A 22,088-nucleotide genomic window follows, 5' to 3' on the forward strand; every position below is an offset into this window, starting at 1 on the left:
CATTGGGGGAGCTATATCGAAAAGAGCTTGGGAGCCTCGTGTCGCCTTACGCTCGCAACCCACAACATCAGACTAACCTGCGATACTGAGTGTCAGAACTCCGTGACTATGCCCCATTTCGGGTTTCAAGGGAGGCAAGAACTAAGCCAGCTGAAAAGGAAACAAAAGTTTGCGTGTTGAAACACCAGTGGAGCTCCTCCATTCTTGTCGTTTTCCTGGAAGATTCCTGCAAATCCAGAGGATGGGTTAATTAGGACCTGCATTCTACCTCGAGTCCTACCGCCGAAGCGCCCCGGGCCGTGGGCAGACGACGTGGGTCGAACAAGCAAATGCCGGTAGTTGACTCAATGAACCGTGGCGACTCAACTTCGACAGTGCTATCTGAAAGAGCTAGAATATCGAAAACCGGTCCCCAAAGCAGAAAATGGGGTCTGTTTGAACGCCTGTCGAGCACCAAGCACAGTTGGATTCGTCAGCAAGGCAGAGTGACAACGGGCGGCGGGCCTGCTCTCAGTCGCTGACGCCGTACGAGCCACTTACGGTACACGATTCCCATGGACATGCTGGAATCTTTGTCTCCAGCCAACAAAAGATGCAGCACTCGTTAGGCAGTGCCGCACGCGAGAGCTTCTGAGTTGGTTGGTATGATACCAGTATACCTGGGGGCCGGGGACTGGATTCGGTATCTTTCTCCGAGAACCGTTGACGGCCGGTCCTTGTTGTCCGACCTGGCCTCTGAGAGACAGGACGGGATTTGCTGTTTACAGAAGCATGGCAGCCAGCACCAGCACCAGGCACCAGGCACCAGGCACTTCCATGTTGTTGTTTTTCTCCCGAAAAATGATTTCAAAATGAGTCGCGCACGGCATTGCATTGCATTGCATATTGTAGCATCTACATCTATCTACATTGCATCAAACATCATGCCACATCATGTCACATCATGTCACAGCACATCGCATCACATCGCATTGCTCCGACGACGAGGTTGAGACCTCGTTCCATATTTACATACATAATTAATATACGACCATTAATTTCCAAAAGAACCAACAAATAATAACATTCTCTCTGTCTACTCGTACTCGTACTCGGGAAATGCTCAAATGTCCAAGTTCGCCGCCCAGGACGTTGTCAGCGCCCATCAGCTATTCAAGTAGCTAGGCTGGCTAGCTAGCTGTTTACTGGACCCTCTTCGACCTCCTGCCTCTTTGGACAACGACATATTACCACATAATACCAAGATACCTACGAGTAGTTGGTGGCTGTTATACTAATAAGGAGGGCAAAGGCGAAATCTACCAGGCAAGTCTCCGTCCATTTCTGGGGTCAAGACTCTTCCACCCTCATCTCCCTTGCCTCATTTGACAGAAAGGCAATCAATCCCACGGCGACGGGCATTTGTCACCCTCCCCATATGCAGTACGAATGCATGCGGAGAAACCCAACTCGCGATTTGGTTTGCGAAATTGGAATCTGTCGCTCAGAGACCATTTTTCTTGCTCCAAATTCCGGTAGGAAGGGAGGCAATGGGCTTCTACAATGCTACAGTGCCGCGGTTGTCGCATTTCCTGACTGAAACCGAAGGCTTGGGGGTTTTCCGAAGGGGGTCGGGCCTTACCTGACTCTGACAGAAATATTACTGCTTCGAGCAATTTTGAATGAATGAGGATTTAGGCGCTGTCACTGGTCAACGAGGGAACTACCTCCCCCTCCTGGCCAGATAGTCGCTAGTCTGGTCCCCGAGAACAGAAGGGTCCGGTGGTTTTAACACCCCGAAACCCGCAGCGGCTTGTAGTAGGAACAAGCAAAGGGCGGAAGAGGGAAACGCTGACCAAGGTAGGATTGGCCTTCAAATACCACTCATATAGGTGGATGGGTGGGCCCAAGATCCAGCTAGGTCGAGCGGCGACTGAAGCAGGTTGAGGTCATGTAGGAGCGGGCGAGGTGAAGTGCTATGAGTGCTTGTGGTGATGTGATGAGGCTGTTGAAGGTTGGACAGGAGTGACACATGGGTTTCTCGTAACAGCATCCTTCTGCCCTCGCTTAAAGTAGCGGATATGCAAGGGTCGTTGTCGGGAATGGTGTCGCGCGGTATCCGCCTGTCGATCATTTAGTATAAACGAGGTCAAACTCCGATTCTGGAAGATGCATTACGGCTGGTAGCGAACACAAGTCGGCACTTTGTGGCGTGATATTCTGGTTGGGCCACCGGAGCCGCTGTCATGTAGGAGCCGAACTTGAAGAGTCAACAGTCGCAGTGGCTGGCTCCAACGGCCTCCGGAACTTGAGCAACTAATTATTATTCATCAGGCATTGCCCGATGGGCTTTAGTTTCCAATAGTTTGGCATGAAGCCGGGGGGAGGATATGCGGAGTGGTGATTACGCAAGGTCCGCTAGAGGAAGCACCAGAAGAGCCCGGGTCCTTGAGGGAGGATCCTGTCCTCTGAAGCTCGTGTATTGTGCGCTGCAAGACGCCTTCGCTAAGCTGGATGGCACATTCCTTTTGCATAGATCAGTCCCGGAAATCAGGAATCGCACAGCAAAAACCCAAGCCGTCTGCGCCCGACGACATCAGTCGCGCGGGCGATGGCTGAAGTCACTAATCATGCTGTAATCCTTCAGCCTTCTCTTTCGTACGAGTAGATAGACGGTGCTTGGCTGGTCGAAGAGGGCGTGGAGCTGCTCGTATTCGCTCATGACCAGGACTCGCAAGTAGAGTTGATTCGACCTCTGCTGGGGGCAGGTCTTGCTTCTCGGGTAATACATACCGCAAGAAGATTCAATGCTGAAATGAGGCCGGATAGTCAGCCATGCTTGCGCAGCAGATGAGGTAATGGTCCACGGGACGACGTTTCTGTGGAGCATCCTTTGAATCTCGCAACTCACTCACCCGAACAAGCTGATGACCTGAGATTTCGCCTGGACGCTCTCCAAGATCCACCATGGTATCAGTGGAGTCGGTTTGGGCAAGCGTGGCAAGGTGACTGCGGTGGACGGTCTCGTTCGAATAGCTCCTTGCTCTGTAAATGAGCACCGGGTGGCAACGTAATTGTCGGTTACCTGCAATCCCTCTGAGTTCGTGTAGATGTTACAGTTCTGCATTCATTCTCTCCTCCATGTTGTGATCGAAGGATCAATCCGGCCCCTTTGCCTGATTGTGGGCTCCAATGATAGTCGGGTTCTTCACAACCTCTTGAGGAAACGTGTAGCCCCTAAGACTTCAGCCTTCCTCACACAACCGGCCATTTATTCTCATGTGGGACTATTTCCTTCCTGGTGTCATTTGAACATGTTTTGAAACCTTTCCGAGCCATCTCACAGAATGAGCACTACATCCTTGACTGCGACGGCAGGGAATGTGGTATATGGGCTCTTGCCAAAGACTTGTTGGGTCATCCGTGGGACATCGGTCTCGAGCGGCGTACCGAGTTCCCATGGGGGCGTTGCAGCCCGAGTTCGCCACACGATGGACGAATGTGGAATGATGGATCCACGGGAAGATGCGAGATGAGAATTGCTGGCTGGTCCAGAGGATCTAAGAATTTGGATTTTGAGGTATCGCTGACGCACGAAAGCCTTGATCTGACAAGTGTTTGTTTGGGCGAGGATATTCTTCGGAAGTGTTGTTGAAGTGATATCAGGAGAGGTTTGGCCGAGACGAGTCTTCGTCTGACCTGTTCAAACATCGCAAGAGTTACTCTCTCTTTCTGGACATAGCCCTTTGTGTTTCAGGTAATGGCGATACCCTAGGCGGGAAGTAAAAGCGCCAGTCATGGGTGATGCGGGAGAAGACGGCAGGGATTAAATCGATGGGTACTGGGTGCAGCTGACACTTCGTCTCCGTCGAGGTAGAGCTGGATTCGTTGCACAGGAAGAGCGATTTACAGCCGGGTGGCTGCAAAGCTGAACGGCAAGCAGGGAAAGAGGCAGCTTCGAATCGATGAAGGGCTCATTGACTCGAACATTGAGGTGGAAAACCCTTCAAATGCATCATGGGCAAAAAGGTTCGCGGGAGTGTTTTCATGAATTGATTCCGTCATTTACCAAGGCTGCTCTTTCTCTTGTGAATTTCGTCGTGCAGCGAGCGATGACAAGGGGAGTCCCAATCGAGATTAAGATATGTGACTGATTACCTGGGATAATTCAATATTGGCCTCTGAGTTTGTGGACCACGTCGTCTGTGGTGTGTCCAATCCTACGTTTTGTCGCCATCACAACAATAATACTGATGCCACCTTCCACATTCTCAATGCAGTTTAACGAAATGCTCTACTGAGGAATTTCGTCAATTTTTCATGATTTATAGCCGATATCTACCATGTCATGCACGATCCTGTTGAGAAGGTCCAACCGGCGTATTCAACAGAGTGTGTATATACATGAGCCAACGCGGTTTCAAAGAAACAGGTATGTGCGCAGAAACTGGACCATGAGGACAATTGTGTAGCTTCACTTAGCAGCTCTTAACATGGATGTCTCTTTCGTGCAGGGTTTCAAAGTGTATGATGTTGCGAAGAGTCAGCAGTGAAGCCCTGGACGAGAGATATTATATAGAGGCCCACAGTTCTTTACTCCGAAAAGGCAGCATTCGCCAAAACGATGGCACGCCATACACCAAAAAGAGCATTTCGTGCCAAGCTCATAAGGATGGTTCTACTCTTAGATAGATGAGAGGCCCAGGCTCGAGTCTCGAGGTCTGCGTCAGGGAAGTACATGACCAAGGGAAAGCATCTGTTGCCGACAATCGAATGTGATAGCTAGCAAGTAAATGACAGGACAGCGACTTGGTTACCTCTGCTAGCCTCTCATCTTGTTTGTTCGTTGGTTGGATGTTTGCTCGTCGAAATCCCTTGGAGCGAGGTCGGAGTAGGACGGTACTATGTAAGGCCGAACGGAAGAATGGTTGATTGTCTTGCAATGACACGAAGCTTTCTCCCTGTTCAGTAAGTTGTGATTTCAAGAAGTGGAAAAGTGTCCTCGCTAGGTGAACAAGAACCTGTTGACTCGATGGGACATGGTGCTTGGCCGAATCCTGTCTGTACTTGATGGGGCCCAATACAATCTGCAATAAAACCTGCTGGCTGGGGTCCAGGAGCATTGACATGCTTCACGAGGCCTGCTGCCCCTAGCGACTCGGTCTGTCTCACATTAGCTGACACTCGGTTGCATGGCAGCCACTTGGAGCATAAACCCGGACAGGTCACTTTACTAGAATATCCTCTTCTGTCATCCGAGACCTTCCTGCTTGACACCCTCCAACCATATCGGTCACAACAGCTGGGCTTCGTGTTGAATCATTTCTTTCGAACAAGTCGCAGGGTACGGTAGGCCTTGAAAGCGTGCAATAGGACGAATGGATCGATAGACCCGCCAGTCAGATTCGTGCCCGATCTCCCAGAATAACTCGATATTGACTAAGTCGCATGTTGGGGAAAGTGAAATTGGCCCACTGAGGCTGTCCGTGACCTGTCTTGATGCAAGCTCAACTCAGCAAGTCTAGGTATGTCACCACCAGTCACCATGTGGATATACGAAAGAGCACCGCCTGCACACACTGCAGAGTTAGCCAAAGGTTGGCGGCCCTTCGGAGAGGCCACGACTGTGTTCCGAGGGCCGTTTCTCTTTGGTGCATTTGTAGTTAGGCTTCGCAGGAATTGTTTGATTTTACGTTAATTCGACTGCCAGATCCGGTTTGGACGGGAGGTGACCAATATCTTGCTAATCAGCCCAGTCTGAGATCGATGACGATCGAGATGGTCGGCACTTGTCGACTTCACTCAGGGGGACTCCACAAACCTGGCAGCCACCTGGGCCCTTGGGAAGATGCCCACCACGGGTAGAGGTGACGGGGATGTCACCCAAGTAGACACAGGAGCCATCTCGTCACCGTCTTTTTAGGCCGATCGTCTCAAATGGCTTGCGTCTCGTTGGCCAGTTACAAAGATCAGAGACCCGGTCACCTCGTCTGCAGGGTATCTAGGCTGTGAGTTCGAAGGATGTCAACAATTGACGGTCGGTGGTTGGAGCGCAGTTACGACATGGTACATGGCTGCACCCGCGTGACCGATACCAACAGGGTAGTCCTGCCTCTCGTGATATGTAGCTTCATTCTGCTGCTAGAGCGTCTGAAAGCCTCGTGGATGATTTCCCGTTGTGGATGATGACTGGAAGCAGCCCATAACCAGAGTTCGCCTGTTAACCCAGCCACCTGCGACGTGAGTCAGCCAAGACGAGACGAGGACGAAGACGCGATCCAAGTTGACATCGGAGGTAGAGACGGATTGAGTCGCCGATGTTGGGGACATGATTGCCGACAACACGCACTATGTTGCGGGTTAGGAAGATGGATCGGGACTATTACAAGAGTCGAAGCTGCGCTCTCTCAATATCATCACGCTTCTTGATAGCCATGTAAATCTCCTACGGAGACGGGGGACATACCGATCGTTCTTGTACAGCAAATAATCCTAACATGTCCGCAGTCATGGGGATCACAGACAATTCCGGATGTCCTATCAGCACCCTGGTCGATGTCCGCCTATCATATACCGTAGTATTGGATGTTTCAGACGAAGTGTCTGCCGGTTTCGAGGTGGGAGGACGGGAGAGGAAAGTATTGAGGAGACTATTTCTGTTGTGTGTGTGAGTTGAAGAAACGCTGCTAGAGCTCTCAAGAGCTGAGCTCTGAAGAACTGGGCTCTGAGGTGAGGTTGAGTGAGCTGAAGCCGCTTCAGTCGCTAACTCCGGCATCGTCCTGGAGGGGAAGATAGGTCTAGTGGAAAGACAGGCGTAAGTATCGCTCGCATTTCGCAAATTGTCTTTGGCGTAGCATCTGGCAGGGAATGTGAAGAGGTCGACGTCCCTGTTCAAGGCTGTTGCGCCGCAGTGAGTTGCGACTTGGGTAGTTCACCCTCCACGCCAACACCAATGACGCCCAAGGCTTCAAGGCTTCATCGAATGCACCTCCTGTCGCACGAATCCAAGTCACTCGGCTTCCCCCGATGAGATACCAGAGTCAAGAATAGGCGCTCTGGATGCAGCGAAAGTGAGGTTGCGGAACACTGCCGCCTCATAAAAGAGAAACGCCCATGAGGTTGTTCTACTCGTCAAGAATTTTCGGCAGATCGTATCCTTGATCCCATTCGTCGATCAGAAGGAGATTTCCAGGAGTACGGATTGAATGCGTTACTAGGGCTTATATAGATAATGTCACAGATTGAACCATTCACCCCTGGTTACTTGCCCAACACTTCTTTCTCTAGTTGCTGCAGAGCCGCTTCGTATCGCTTTTTGACCTCTACTCCCTCGACGCTCAAATGGAGTTTTGAAATCTTGGTTTGCCTCTTGATTGAAATACCATCAATGCCTGTTCTCGATGTTGCGTGCTTGACTTTACCCCCGATCTCGCGCCAAAACCAAGCTGCTTCTCTATGTTCAAGGAATGTCCATGCATGGCCAGCTCTCCCGGCTCGAGCAGTTCGGCCCACTCGATGCACATATGTCAAAGGACTGTTCGGCACATCATATGAGATGACATGCTCAAGACCCGGTACATCCAGCCCACGAGAGGCACGGTCTGTCGCGATTAAGATTGATATCTTTGACCTGCGGAATGAAGCCAAGGCCCGTCGTGATGAGGCAGATGAGGCGGTGCTGCGCGTCAGGGTAGAAATTCGGGGAGCCAAGAGAGGATCAATGATCTGTAATAATCGAGAGAGTCTGGTAGCTGATGCGGTCGACCGGGTAAAAATCAGTGCTCGGGCCACTGCTGGTGTCTTCTGGCTTTCTGGGTGCTTCTTTGAACTGACATTGGTAGGTGTCAAGCCCGCGCGTGTGTCTGATTCAGTGTTCGAGTCCGAGTCCTGCTCATCTTCTGAAGATGTCAGATCTTCTGAGCTGGATTCTGATGTCGAAGTGGAGTCTGAGTCGACGTCCGAATGTAATGAAGAAACCCCAGCGACATCGTCCGCATTCAGCAGCTTCAGAGGTAGTGCGATATGGTTGTGTAGAAGTTCCAGGAGATACAATGGCTTCTCGGCAGCGTTAGTGACAGGAATCACGGTTTCCTCCAAGGTCTCGGGAAGATAGACAACTTCGCTATCTTTCTGCACCAACTCATCAATACGTTCAGGAGATCTAATGACTCCCGTCATCCTTGTCTTCTCTTGATTACCGCCCAGCACGATTAGTTTCGGGTTCCATAGCCCCAGAGCATTGAGCTTGGATAAGTCACGGGTCATGGTAGCGGAAAGCAAGATCTTCGTGACACTTCGTTTCGGTATTGGCATCCTCATGTGGCGGAGAATCTGGTCCCTCGTCAGAGTAGCCGCCCTCGACTCTAGAGCTGGCTTGACCACGGCAATCCATTCCTGGTAACTTTCGTTGAGTAATCTGTCTGCTTCATCCACAACCACCCACTTCACATCGTTGAGCGTGAAGCCCACAGTAGACTTGAGATGATCGACCAACCGACCGGGCGTCGTGATTAGTACATCCACTTTTGATATATAGTGTGTGACATATCCCACCCACTCCATTGGGTCCGCATCTCTGACAGTTTGGGCCAGCTTGGGTAGAGAAAAGTCGGTCCAGTCAATGGGTCTCTGTTGCCATCGCTCGTATTCCTCTGGATCGTAGATCTTGTCTTCCTTTATAAGCAGATCTTGCTCCTCGGTAAGAGACTTGCTTCCCACGGCAGTCGCAAATTTAAGAGAAGTCCCGGCTGCACAAGCATCGCACAGATCACGTACCTGCTTTACGAGCTCCCGTGTTGGGACAACAATAACCGCCCTGAGCTTGGTACCTGGGATATCCTTCAAGTCGGCCACAATGGGGAGGACATATGAGAGAGTTTTACCAGAGCCTGTAGCGGCCGAAACACAAAGATCGCCTGAATGACGATCAGGGCCATTAAGTAATAATGGCAATACCGATGCTTGTATTGGTAATGCATATCGCAGTCCTTGTCTTTTCAAATTTGCCGACAAGGGCTCTTGAACACCAAGTGACTCGAAAGTTGAGGTTAGATCCAAAGGGACGACTAATGGGTCCTCTTGCCAAGGTGGAAGGATCGAGTAGGTTGGCTTCTCTGAGGCTATGTCTATCTGTTCTGGTTGAGGGATGGGTTCAAGTCCATGGAGTTCTGTGGGCGGTTCATCTGGTGCATCGTTGATCTTCGTTTCTGTCTGATCGTGTTCTCTCGCCTTTTCATACTTTGTGAGCAGTGCGCTATACTTCTGTGCATAGGCTGCAACATCTGCCTCTGCTTCTTGGTGTTCGTGGGTCTTTCGTCGCTTCTCCTTCTTCTTGCTTCCTGACTTGTTATGTGCTTCTTGTATAACATCTTCCAGGTTGAAATTCTCGTGTTGCAGTCCTTCCGAGACCTTGGGCTCATCTGTAACTGAGGTAGGCTGAAACTCTGAACCCTCAGTAACGCGATATTTGTCTAAGATTCGCTTCGCGGCCGCTGTTGGGGGATCTTCGGTGACCACACCGGCTTTCTTTGAAGCGTTGAGGGGAGGCGTGTCATCTTGTTGATCTGACGGTTTGGAGGTTTTCAGCTTCTTGCGCTTCTTCTCCTGCGTCGGGGCTTCTTGGTGTCTCTTGCGCTTCTCCCCGTTCGACAAAGGTTTCTCGGTGGGATCTGGGATGGTGGAAGCCCCTTTTGGAGAGGGCACATAGCGTGCATAGAAGCCAGACATGTGCTAAGAGAAGGCGGGGGAAAACCTCCTTTCCCGTGGTGTGATCTCGAGCGTGGGATGAGAAAATTGGACGTTCATGAATGTTGGTCGATGAAAGTTTGGAAATTTCGCCGGCAGAATTTCCTCACCGCCTTCGGGCTTGCGATGCCCCGAATTTCCCCTTTTTCCGCCTGCATCTTCGTGTTGGCCACGAGCAACATTGCGATATCCATACGCAAAACAAGACTCAAGGGTTAATATCATTGATGGCTCCGATTTTTGAAAGTGGCTTGTCTTCCTCAGGGCTCTAGCAATATCGGATGAGATATACACTTGGTCACCATGCCTTACAACATCGCGATGGTCAGCGACTTCTTCTTCCCTCAACCGGGGGGTGTGGAAAGCCACATATATCAGCTATCTTCTAAGCTGATCGATCGTGGCCATAAGGTCGTGGTGATCACACATGCATACAATGGCCGCACGGGGATTCATTACTTGACGAACGGACTGAAAGTCTACCACGTTCCCTTCCTGGTCATCTATCGAGAAACAACTATGCCTACGGTGTTCTCGTTCTTCCCCATTTTCCGCAACATCGTTATCAGGGAAGAGATCCAGATTGTTCATGGTCATGGAAGCCTGAGCAGCTTCTGTCATGAGGCTATTCTTCATGCTCGAACCATGGGCCTACGCACCGTTTTCACCGATCATTCCCTGTTCGGGTTTGCTGACGCTGCTTCCATCTTGACGAACAAGCTACTCAAGTTCGCCCTGAGTGATGTTGACCATGTCATCTGTGTCAGCCATACTTGCAAGGAAAACACCGTTCTCAGAGCGTCTCTTGACCCGTTGATGGTGTCAGTGATACCGAATGCCGTGGTTGCCGAAAACTTCCAACCCAAGACATACGTCTCCAAGTCCGACAACAATACCGGATATATGAGACCCAGGCCACTTCCGCAGCGCCTCGGTCCTGGAGACACAATTGTGATTGTGGTGATATCCCGACTCTTCTACAACAAAGGAACCGACCTTTTAATTGCCGCCATTCCAAGAATCCTTGCTGCACATCCTAATGTCCGTTTCATCATCGCCGGCTCAGGGCCCAAAGCCATCGATCTAGAACAGATGCTCGAAAGGCGAATGCTTCAAGACAAAGTCGAGTTGCTCGGCCCTGTGCGCCATGAAGAAGTCCGTGACGTGATGGTCAAGGGGCATATCTACTTACATCCAAGCCTGACTGAGGCGTTTGGGACTGTGATTGTGGAGGCCGCGAGTTGTGGGCTGTACGTGGTTTGTACCAGAGTCGGTGGGATACCTGAGGTGCTTCCAGCGCACATGACGACCTTTGCTAAGCCTGAAGAGGACGACCTGGTTGTGGCGACTGGTAAAGCTATAGCTGCCTTGCGCTCGGGCAAGGTGAAAACTGAACGCTTCCACGATCAGGTCAAGATGATGTATTCCTGGACCGATGTTGCCCAACGGACGGAACGAGTATATGATGGTATCACGGGCGCGATTACTGAACAGGAGTTCTACGGTCAACATGCAAATGCCCCTTGGAGTGCCTCCCGTGTCCGCGGTTACGCGCTGATCGACCGACTAAAACGATATTACGGATGTGGTATATGGGCTGGGAAGCTATTCTGTCTCTGCGTTGTCATCGACTATCTCATATTCCTGTTCCTGGAGATCTGGGCCCCGAGATCACGAATCGATATTGCACGATCTTGGCCACGAAAGCCCTTCATCAATGATAAGAACAAGCCGGTGGAGAATGGTACATACCGTCGACGAGGCACAGATGTCATGGATCGACGAAATGGTAGCCTTGTCATGCGATGAAATGACACCGACATATTCAAGGAACGACCTCGGATCGGAAATGCCCCCGTGATTTGTGCCCCACTGGTGGAGGGCGATATTCGAGAACGGGAGAGCTTGCATTGGCGCGCCTCCACAGAGGAGCAGGAATAAATCAACTGTTGAGAGCGCATGGCACACTTGAAAACGTACTCAACCCACCAATAAGGAAATTCTTTCAACATGACTTGGCCAGCCTTGCCAAACCGCGCTGCTTACCTGGCGATTAAGAATGGAAAGCGTCGAAATGCCCTTTCTCTCGCAGTCCTGCGGGATTTACGAGATCAACTGCACGCATACAACAGATCACCTGTCGACGGCCGGGTGAGAATACTTCCTCCCTTCAAACCGGGAATACTGGAGGACTTAGAGACGGCGGCAAAGGCCGAGAATTCTGAAGCTGCAAAAGAACATGGATGGCTCCTTGACATCGAACGCTGGCAAGAGCATCGACGGGGACTACCCAATGTTATCGTGCTACGCACTGAGGGTTCTGTCTTTTCATCAGGCCACGATCTGGGCGAGCTACGAAAACTGAGCCACGACGAAGTAAAGGAGACATTCGCCCTCTGTGCCGAAGTCATGTCCTTAATCAGGCGCTCTCCGGCCCCAGTGATTGGTGTTATCCAAGGCCTGGCGACAGCTGCAGGGGCCCAGTTGGCTCTGACAACGGATCTCCCACTGGCGTGCGCTTCAACTCAATTTCGCCTGCCTGGAGCATCGTTAGGGTTGCCATGCACATCTCCGTCCACAGCCGTCTCGCGCAGACTGGGACATGCGTTTACGTACCGGATGCTGGCCCTGGCCGAGCCAGTCCGAGCCGATCAGCTCCCAGGAGGGGCAGTTGAGGTGTTTCCAGATGAGGCAGCCCTAGAGATGCGGGTTGCCCAAATAGTTAGTCAGTTATCCGAGAAGACGGCTGCACAGCCACAGGCGCTGGGCAAATGGGGATATTGGACGCAGTTGGGACTGTCTGGGGCATCCTCTACTTCCGGAGGAGATGGCTACGAAGATGCCGTGGCATGGACTGGCAGGCTCATGGCTCTTCATGCAAGATCTGCGGATGCCAGGGAAGGTATCAATGCCTTTTTTGAAAAGAGACCGCCCGTGTGGAAGCTCTAAGCCTCCACGATTCCTGCTTGTCCGCAGCAGTGTCTCCTGACATAGGATGATCTGATCGACCTAGTGGGGTGGTCCCAGTCAATTTCAGTCAGGGACAGAAGAAGCCATCGCAACAGGGATCCATCTTGTGTGGTAAATGATTACCAACAGACCGAGAGTTCGAGACCTCGAATCGAAGTTGCGATACTAGGTACCCAGATTAGTTAAACCCACACATTACACAGGTAGTGAGCTGGTACGAACCTAGCGAGACCTGCCCACCTTTTAGGAACCTTTTAGGGGCCACAGGGCCGATTTCGAGATCCCATTGGGGCGCCATCCCCCCCCAATTACCCGCCCAGAGCCCACCCCGCTGGTCAGATTGTCTCCCCTGTTTCTCCCGTTAGAATCAACCGAAGTGCCCCTCCTCCGCGATTATGGACAAAGTGAAGAAAAAAAAGTTCATTCATACGGATTTATCATCGCCCCTAGGACAATGCCAGAATCCTCAAGGGGACGAGATTTTCAATGGCTCATGGCGAGCCTCAAAAGGTTGACACCGTCATTGTTGGTAAGTGCTGCTCGCTCCATGACCGATGCTCATATCTCTCGTCACCAAAGGTAGATAGAGGGAAACTAGACTGACTCTGTACCTCTTGCGCCCTCTGTAGGAAACGGCCCCTCCTCTCTGATTCTCTCGTACATCCTCCATGGACACATCCCATACTACGATGAATCTAGCCCGCATCCGGATGCCATCCTCCACGAGAAACTGCTCCGGCTGGGCCATGATCTCCTCGATATCGACTTCGACCACCTGACGGAGCATTTCGCTGGTTCGCGGTTCTCCTACTCAACGCAAGCCCTGCCGGTGAATGTGTTACTGGACACATTAGTGAGACCTCTGGGAGAAACCGATGACGCGGAGAAAAAGACGTGCATTCGATGGGCCTACGAGCCTTCGCGAGCGGTTGCTCACATGGTTATTGGACAAACCCACAGTACAGGCGGGCAATGGGTAGAGAATCCTGTCCACGCAAGTTGGGATATTGGAACTCTTAGTTATGCGGGAATGATTTCGCTTCCCGGCTACGGCTTTGATGAACACTACCAAAGACGAAATGGTCGGCCAATGCCCGTCTATACCAGGCCATCCCGCCATGCTGTGGCCGACTATCTTGCTGAATATCCCTTCCATGTGGGTATCGCCGACTCAATCCATAACGGAGAGCAAGTCCGGGGGGTTTCTCGTCGGGGCCATGGTTTCTATATCGCGTCGCATAATGTTCTGTGCAAGAATCTCGTCCTCGCGTCGGGAATTTTCAGCGAGCTCATCCAACCACGACCGCTACTTCGTCCTCTTGTCGAACTTCGTGCCAAACAGATGGGGCCGTCTACAAACCCACTTCTAGTCATTGGGTCCGGCTTCAGTGCTGCCGATGTGATTATCTCGAGCCCACCAAACCAAAAGATCATTCACATTTACAAATGGGCTCCGTCGACGTCACCCTCTCCGTTACGTGCTTGCCACCAGCAAGCTTATCCCGAATACGCAGGCGTGTACCGGCGGATGAAACTTGCCGCGAACCCTTCTGCAAAGCCTAAGGACAAACGCCCGAGATACCGTCGAATCATGTCTGACTTCGATTTGAGTCGCGATTGGAATGCGACCTACGAAGGGTTGCCGAACACTGAAGTCGTTGATGTCCAGGTCTCTGACGACGGATTAGCAGCTACAGTCACTTTTCAGAACGCCAGCACGAAGGAATCACCATTTCAGCGCCAAGTGAGTGGTTTGGAGTATGTGGTTGGAAGACGGGGCTCGTTGGAGTATCTCGCACCATCCCTTCTGCAGGAAGTGATACCTAAAGAAGCCGAATCGCTACGTGGTGCTGGTATGATATCAGCACAGACACTGCGCGAAAAGGCGAACGAAGATCTCGAGGTTGCGCCACATGTTTTCATTATCGGTAGTCTAACGGGTGATTCTCTGATCCGCTTTGCATATGGCGGATGTGCCTACGCTGCGGGAAAGATAATGCGGGAGAGTCAAGAGGGCGAGACTAGAGATCAGTCGAGCAAGCTAAGGAGCAACGGGTCGGTCAAGGTTTGTTTAGGCCAGTACCAAACCCCGGCGTCCTCACCAAAGATTCCTGCTATGAGCGGTCTGGATGGACATGAGTCGAGCCCTGTGAGTTTAGCGGAAAGGGCTAATATGTCGCTGGATAGACGCAAAGAATGATAGAGCTTTTGGCAAGACAGATGCGCGGGTGATAGCTGTAATCCAGGTCTGGCGTATTAGATACCACTTCAGTGTATATACAATATTGAAGATGGGGCTACGTCAATTCATCATCTGAAGGTCGTCACGTCTTGAGAGCCTCAGGCACAAGCCGAATGAAGTGACGAAAAAGCCAATCGGCCAGACTTCGGAAAGCAGCTCCGAAGCTAATGAATGTCGTTGAAACATGGATTTCGAAATGGAGTCGATGGCAAGTGGACAGCTTTTCCCAACTTTTGACAGAAAGTCAACAGCCAATGGAATCCACTTCACCATCCAGCGCACCAAGGGATCAGAGTGGCTTCTTTGAGGAGACGGTAGCATGTCATGGAGGGTCTCACGCCTTCATGCTGGAGTCCCCATAAGGGGGAGGCGACCACGCGCCTCAGAGATCTTGACCCTTCGTGAGCATGTCCGAGCTCGACACGAATCGACATCTACCAAAGGATCACTATCCACCAATGGTCTTAATACCACCACCACCATGGGGCAAACCGGCGACCAACAGAGCAAGAACATCCCGTCCTACGACCCGGACAGTTCCAGCTCGCTCGCCGACACTGGCCGCCTCATCGTCAGCGACTACGCCTGCCTCCGCGCCCATTACATGACGCCCAAGTATCCGATCGTGCTGGCCCACGGGCTGATGGGGTTCGACGAACTGCGGCTTGCGGGGGATCTGTTGCCCGGGATCAGTTACTGGCGCGGGATCAAGGAGGCGTTTCAGGCGCGCGGGGTGCAATGCATCACGACGACGGTGCCAAGGACGGCGTCGATCGCCGAGCGTGCCGAGGTGCTCATGGATCAGATCGCGAAGAGACTTCCTGCGGCGGCCACTGGGGGACAGGGCGAGGATGGAAACGATGGTGGGAGAGAAGTGAACATCATCGCGCACAGCATGGGCGGCCTGGACGCGCGGTACATGATCTCGCGGCTGTGTCCTCCACCATCACTCTTCCGCGTGCGGTCCCTGACCACCGTCGCCACGCCGCACCGGGGCAGTTCGACCGCCGACATGCTGATCCGGGACATCGGGCCGGACCTGCTCCCGCGGCTGTACCAGCTCCTGGGCCGCATGAACATCGACTCGGGCGCCTTCGCGCAGCTGACCACCCGCTACGTGACGGAGCACTTCAACCCGCGCACCCCCAACGACCCGTCGGTCAAGTACCTGTCGTACGGGGCCAGCGCGACGCCGCACTTGCTGTCCGTGTTCCGTCTGTCCCACGACCTGATGGACGTGCTCGAGGGCCCCAACGACGGCCTCGTCAGCGTCAGGAGCGCAAAGTGGGGCGAGTACAAGGGCACCCTGGCCGGCGTCACGCACCTGGACCTGATCAACTGGACGAACCGCCTCAAGAAGATGGCCAGTCGCGTCGGCCTGGTCGAGGAGAAATTCAACGCCGTGGCCTTTTACCTTGCCGTGGCCGAGGAGTTGGCTAAACAAGGGTTCTAATGGGAATAGAAGTCATACACTGTATGGGAGGACTGAATGGGATATGTGTATTTCTAGACTGGGTTTGGGACGGGAGACCGGATTTTATGTGCTTATAACGATAAGGCGTGCATATCAACCCAGAGTACGGCTGGAGAGAGGGAGCAACAGTACGACAATCCTCCCCTTCTCCAAAGTGTCGTGCGGTGAGACGGCCATTGGAACCATATAGTAGAGCCGCAGTGATCTACGTGCTCCCTGGAACTACCATAGAAATCTCTAGAACGAATTCAGTCAATATGGTTTATAGCATGCCCTTCCGAGCAATGTCTATGTTTGTAGAGGATTCGACTCCAATGCGCCAGCCCATTGTGTAATTGCCTGCCCTTCCCCTAGAACAACCACACTCTCTGTCTTGTCTGACATCGAACGCTGCACCATCTCCCATGGTCCCGTATCTTAGTCTTCCCGCGAGATCTTATCCGGCACTTCAGGATGAGGAGACATGACCGTCTTGATTAGGTCTTCGATGACTTTGGCGCCTGCCTTCTTGCCCGCCTGGTCGATCTCTTTCACTTTGGCCTCTGCGTCCTTGCTGGCATCGTCTTCGGCCTTCTTGTTCCCGCTTGATTGCTGCGCATAAAATTGATAAGCTTCGCAGGCCTGACTCCGGGGTTATCGTAGAATGCGCACCTCGGCCTCAAACTTCTTGAACTCTTCCTCCTTCTTCTTCCTGTATTCCTCGATCTCCTTCTGAGCTTCCGCTTTGGCGTCCTTTACCCTCTTTGTCCGATCTGGCGAAGAAAGGGGGCGCGTTAGACTGATCCGATATACGCTGGGACGGCGGAGAGCTGTCAAAGCTTACATTCTCTGGCTACAGTGTAGGATTGCGTTAACAAGGAACCTCGCGGCGTGACGGAACAGATCGTAGGATACATACCTTTCTGGACAATCTTCTGAGCCTCTTTCTCTGCCTGCCCAAATATTTCAGCATCTCTTGCTTTTTTTTTTCTCCCGGAACCTCACTCTTGACTTACGTCCAGCAGGGTTTGGATGCCCGCCGAGTTTTGGGCAGACTGGATTGGCATTAGCATAAACGTAACGCCGTTGGAGGGGACAGATACGAACCATCTTGCTATTGACGAATTCGAACAAGTGGTGTGAGGAAGAGGAGTAGAAGAGGCTACGAGGAACAAGCAGGAAGAGCTCAAGGAAAGGGGGATTGCGCAGAGAAAGTTGTGTTTGAGCTGGTGGTGTACCTGTCAAGCCTGTTTAGTTAGTGTTCGTATCCTAGCGATGATGCGCCTGCCCGCCGAGCTCTCTCTCCCTCTCGAAGCTGTGGAGCTTCGTTGTTCTCCAACTCCCACCCGCTTAAACATTTATTTTTTCCCTTCAATCGCTTTGCTTCACCAGCAAACATCGTTTTTGGAAGGGTCAATCACCATGTCTACAGCCTCGAAGATTACCCTCCTCAGCACTATTCTGGGTACCGCCGGCATAGTCGCCTTTGTCCACTGGGCCCAGACCGCCGAACAAGCTGTATGTACACATATCCTCGATCCTGATCCGTCATCTGATACAGCTGTTGCGCACGTGTGGATCCTCGACACTGACTCTTTCTTTCTTTCACAGGCCATGCATGCCGGTGTCGTTCGAGATATGGAACAACAACGCATAAAGAGAGAGAGACAAGCCGATTTTGACATGCAGAGACAGCTGGAGGAGGAATATAAGAAAGTGCAAACTGTGCATGACAGTACTAGTGGTGCCTGACAGGATGACTCTACTCGACTTCCTTGAAAGGACCTCCGACGCAGGTTCGAATGGCCGTCTTCGAGTATAAAGACTTCCGAATACGCTGAGTGAGCGAGAGAGCCCGAAGCTGCCGCGGCCGTACCGCACTCTCGTTGCACTGGTCAGTGAGGACATACGGGACAACTCCAACTTGAAGGAGGAATCACGGAAGAGACCACCACCTACGGTCGTGCACGGCCGCAAAGCCGTTTCCTTCCTCCAGGGTACAGTGCTCTATAAGCCACATTCTGAGCATGGCAGTGGCTCCGGGTCACGTTTTTCCCGGGTATGAGAAAGGAGGTGGAGTGATGCGCTTATGAGCATGAAGCACTTCGCTTCCGCCACCAGAGAGATGCAACCGTACAGGCGTGGAGATTCTGTCGACACACAGAATAGGGAGCGCCTTGGATCGAACTTCGACACCACAAGGCCAGTGGACTTAGACGGTGCCGAAGCAGCAGCAATCTCGACGGTGTCCTTTGTACGATTACGCATGTTCGCTGAGCGTGGGCCACAGTTGGAGAGCAGAAAACTGCTTGTATATTGTCGCAACGAAGCAGCCGGGGGTTAGCAGCTATCGAAGTGAATTCATCTCAACTCCCTTCTATCAAGGTCACGCAAATCCATATAGAATATATGAATGAATACCATCCATGGGATACTGCCCGCTTCCGGAGATCAGTCCAGATCTCTTTACACTAGAGGAGCCTCTCTGGAGAAGAAAATCATGCCGGGTAGATCTCGTCGTTTAACCCCCGTTTTATTGTTTCATGTATGATACAACCCATAATAGACACCATGTGTCTCGGACATCCCAAACATCTCAAAACATAATCACTCACTCACTCAATGCCCGATCCCGCCGGCAACCCAATTATTCCAGTCCAGATCCCCGGGGGGCGGGAACATACCTCGATCCTGGCCGCCGTTGTTCGCGTGGGGTTGTTGCTGCTGCTGTGGCGGGTGCTGAGGAGCGGCTGCTTGGGCGAAACCCAGGTTCTGGTTCTGAGCTTGAGCTTGAGCCCGGGCTTGGGCTTGACGCCTCTCTTCCTCCAGAACCCTCTGGCGGGCCTGGCGGGCGTAGACGAGCAGGGCCAGGGCGCCGGCGAGGGCGATGATGATGAGGCTCTCGACGAGGCCGTCGTCGATCTCGTCCCACTCGTCGGCGCCGTAGACGTCGCCTTCGACCCGGCCTGGGCCTCCTCCGCCCTGCTGGCCGTGGCCGTGGCCGTGTGCGGCTCGATCGGCGTATTCGGTGTTACCGTCACCAGCCACCCCTGGGTCGGCGTAGCCCAAGAGCTCGTCGTCTCCATCGCGCTCCCTCGCAAGAGCTTCTGCCTCGCGCGCGTCCATCTCTTCCGCCGCATCCAGGAATCGGTTCACCCACTCGATCCACGTCTTGGGCCGCCGCTGTTCCTCTTCCGCTTCGTCGTCTTTGATCCCGTTGACCTTTCCACCACTCACACCATTCCACCAGCTTCGGAGCCTTAGTTTTGCCAAAGCCAACGTCACGGGCAGATAGGCCTCTTTGTTCATCTCCAGCGCGAGGTCGTAGTAGCGCTTGGCCATGTGGAAGTCCTGCGAGACGCTGCCGATGCCATTTTCGTGCATCCAACCCAGATTCCACAGGGCTTGGGCCGAGTGATGTGTTTCCGCAGCCGTGGTATAGCATGTTGTTGCTTTTTCCAGGTTGGTTTTCGCTTCGCCGTTGTCTTCGGTCGGGAAAAGCGTGAGTGCTGCGTTGGTGGGTGATGACAGGGAGAGATAATAGTCGCCCATCTTGATCAAGGAGTCAACGTTGGCTTGTTTGGCAGAGCGGGTAAAGTATGCCAGAGCCAGGTATGGGTCGTTGAGCAATTTGCTCTTTTTCGCGCCGGATTTTGTCGTCGAGAGAAGAGGAATATTGAGATCGGGTAGTGATATCACCGACGTCTTGTGGTCGAGCAAGTACGCCACGTTGGCTTGTGCATTCTCATACCCTTGCTCAGCAGCCATCATCGAAGCGATATACGCTCTTTCAAAGTCACCTCTTTCGTAAGCCGAGTTGGCTTCAACAAAGGAGGAATGCAAGACCTCTGCCCTTTCAGCAACCACCTTGTAGTAGGCAGCTGCCAGGCCGCAATTGCGCTCACGGCCGACTCCTTGGTTTGTGAGTTCGGCCAGATAGTAAAATGACTCCATGACTCCCGCTCCAGCTGCGAGTTCAAAATATCGTCCAGCGGTCTCGATGTCCCCCTGGTCCAGGAAGAGCACTCCCAGCGCCGACTGAGCCAAAGGGAGAGACTGTTCTGCGGCAGCCTTCAGATATGAGCCCGCACGTAGCCCATCCTGCGGCACGCCTAGACCATCGCGATACATCAAGCCCATGTGATATTGAGCAAAGGAATCACCGAGGGCAACACCTCTCTTGAACCATATTTGAGCCTTTTCAAAGTTTTGTTCCATGCCCTCGCCACGGAGGAACATACGTCCAAGGTAGGCTGCCGCTTTTCCCGCCACACGTTCGATGCCCTTTGGTGCCTTTGCGGACACCTTGCCGTCTTTTGTCCAGTAGACCCGTGCGACTTTCATAAATTGTCGTTGTGCTTTGCGGAAGTTGCGCTTGTAACCCCGAGGGGCTTCGTAGTAGTGTTTGCCCAGTGTGATGATTGCGTTGAAGTCGCCTTGTCGCTCTTTTGTGTCGAGGTAATCGAGGACATAGTCAATATGCGCTGCGGTGACACCATCTCGAGGAGCGTTGGGGCCCGAAGAGCTGACACTTGCACCTTCGCCGTAGATGCCTCCATCAACCTCGACCCAGCGGTAGGAGTTGCGGACAAATGAGTATCCCCCAGGAGGACCTGAATGCCAATATGACATAGCCTTGTCCGCTACCCTCTTGTAGTAGGAGACGGCCTTGTCGCAATTTCTGGAACATCCAACACCGGCATGATATCTGTAAGCCAGCGTCATTTCGGACTTGATGTTCCCTTGCTCCGCGGCAAACGTGTGATACAACAGCGCCTTTGCCTGGTCTCTTTCCAAGCCGCCAACCCCCGTACCGTACATCAATCCCAACATATATTGTGCCGTGGAATTACCGTCCAAATCAGCCAGCCGACGGTACCAATATTTGGCTCTTTCAAAGTCGCGCGGGTGGGAGAAGTTGCCGTAGAAATTCATCTCAGCGAGCAGGAAGATGGCGTCTGGGTCGTCAAAGGAGGCCGCCGTGGCGAGGGAATCCACGCCCTTCTTCAAGTCCCCTTTGATCTTGGGGCCATTATTGTCGTCCCGTGTCGGAGTATTCATGAACAGCGCGCGGAAGATGATTCTCGTGTAATGCCATACCGTTCCCAGGAGGCCAGAAGGTTGTGCCGGAGCCACGCTGTCTTTCCATGTCGGCTCAAAGTCCCGCAACACCGACCATATCTCGTGAACAATGTCATTTCCACCCTGCGCCCAGTAGTTGTGCTTCTCCTGCTCGCTGCGCGGAGACTCAAGCTCCGAGTCCAACGATTCGGCTCTCACCGCAGTCGAGGTTCGGTATGAGGGGACGAGAATAGAAAGGGCGATGGATAAATCTGGACACGATACTTAGACCCCGGGCCAGGCTTTAGAATGGGCGCAACTTACAAAGGAGGATCGTGAAGATCCCATCGAATCTCCGGGCCAGCATGGCTGTTTGTAGGCGAGCGTTACCGATGACACATTATGAGACCGCAGGGCAACTGCAAGCGGTAACCTCGACAGAAGAAATACGACTACCTCCTTAGGGAAAGCGAATCAACCGGAGAGTCGAAAATGATCGCGTGAAGAAGCCAGACTGTCGCGATGCATTTGGAGACGCAGTGCGCGATGACGCCGACTGCAGCCTTGCAGCCTTAAGTAAGCCTCACTAGTCCAGTTGGCAAGGCTGGCTCCCTTGGCTCCCAAGCTTATATTCCACAG

At 52.6% G+C, this 22,088-nt stretch overlaps 8 protein-coding genes across 8 annotated transcripts; 5 read left to right on the top strand and 3 right to left on the bottom strand.

Moving 5' to 3' along the window:
- Positions 1–7,239: 7,239 nt before the first annotated feature.
- On the bottom strand, positions 7,240–9,705 carry Z517_00345 (uncharacterized protein; the record flags this gene model as incomplete). Its single annotated transcript, XM_013433311.1, has 1 exon — positions 7,240–9,705. The coding sequence occupies one exon, from the start codon at positions 9,703–9,705 to the stop codon at positions 7,240–7,242; it is 2,466 nt and encodes an 821-aa protein (XP_013288765.1).
- Positions 9,706–10,026: 321 nt separating this feature from the next.
- Z517_00346 (uncharacterized protein) lies at positions 10,027–11,532 on the top strand (the record flags this gene model as incomplete). Its single annotated transcript, XM_013433312.1, has 1 exon — positions 10,027–11,532. The coding sequence occupies one exon, from the start codon at positions 10,027–10,029 to the stop codon at positions 11,530–11,532; it is 1,506 nt and encodes a 501-aa protein (XP_013288766.1).
- Positions 11,533–11,733: 201 nt separating this feature from the next.
- On the top strand, positions 11,734–12,672 carry Z517_00347 (uncharacterized protein; the record flags this gene model as incomplete). Its single annotated transcript, XM_013433313.1, has 1 exon — positions 11,734–12,672. The coding sequence occupies one exon, from the start codon at positions 11,734–11,736 to the stop codon at positions 12,670–12,672; it is 939 nt and encodes a 312-aa protein (XP_013288767.1).
- Positions 12,673–13,179: 507 nt separating this feature from the next.
- Z517_00348 (uncharacterized protein) lies at positions 13,180–14,893 on the top strand (the record flags this gene model as incomplete). The annotated part of the gene is made up of 2 exons (XM_013433314.1): positions 13,180–13,222; positions 13,323–14,893. 2 exons carry the CDS (start codon positions 13,180–13,182, stop codon positions 14,891–14,893), a joined length of 1,614 nt encoding a protein of 537 aa, XP_013288768.1.
- A 523-nt stretch (positions 14,894–15,416) lies between these two features.
- Z517_00349 (uncharacterized protein) lies at positions 15,417–16,388 on the top strand (the record flags this gene model as incomplete). Its single annotated transcript, XM_013433315.1, has 1 exon — positions 15,417–16,388. The coding sequence occupies one exon, from the start codon at positions 15,417–15,419 to the stop codon at positions 16,386–16,388; it is 972 nt and encodes a 323-aa protein (XP_013288769.1).
- Positions 16,389–16,826: 438 nt separating this feature from the next.
- Z517_00350 (V-type ATPase, G subunit) lies at positions 16,827–17,455 on the bottom strand (the record flags this gene model as incomplete). The annotated part of the gene is made up of 5 exons (XM_013433316.1): positions 16,827–17,000; positions 17,061–17,161; positions 17,233–17,241; positions 17,308–17,341; positions 17,405–17,455. The coding sequence occupies 5 exons, from the start codon at positions 17,453–17,455 to the stop codon at positions 16,827–16,829; spliced, it is 369 nt and encodes a 122-aa protein (XP_013288770.1).
- Positions 17,456–17,810: 355 nt separating this feature from the next.
- On the top strand, positions 17,811–18,140 carry Z517_00351 (uncharacterized protein; the record flags this gene model as incomplete). The annotated part of the gene is made up of 2 exons (XM_013433317.1): positions 17,811–17,906; positions 18,000–18,140. The coding sequence occupies 2 exons, from the start codon at positions 17,811–17,813 to the stop codon at positions 18,138–18,140; spliced, it is 237 nt and encodes a 78-aa protein (XP_013288771.1).
- An 867-nt stretch (positions 18,141–19,007) lies between these two features.
- On the bottom strand, positions 19,008–21,816 carry Z517_00352 (uncharacterized protein; the record flags this gene model as incomplete). Its single annotated transcript, XM_013433318.1, has 2 exons — positions 19,008–21,721; positions 21,774–21,816. The coding sequence occupies 2 exons, from the start codon at positions 21,814–21,816 to the stop codon at positions 19,008–19,010; spliced, it is 2,757 nt and encodes a 918-aa protein (XP_013288772.1).
- Positions 21,817–22,088: the final 272 nt, after the last annotated feature.

This window comes from Fonsecaea pedrosoi (genome assembly GCF_000835455.1).
Source record: "Fonsecaea pedrosoi CBS 271.37 unplaced genomic scaffold supercont1.1, whole genome shotgun sequence".
Taxonomy (NCBI): domain Eukaryota; kingdom Fungi; phylum Ascomycota; class Eurotiomycetes; order Chaetothyriales; family Herpotrichiellaceae; genus Fonsecaea; species Fonsecaea pedrosoi.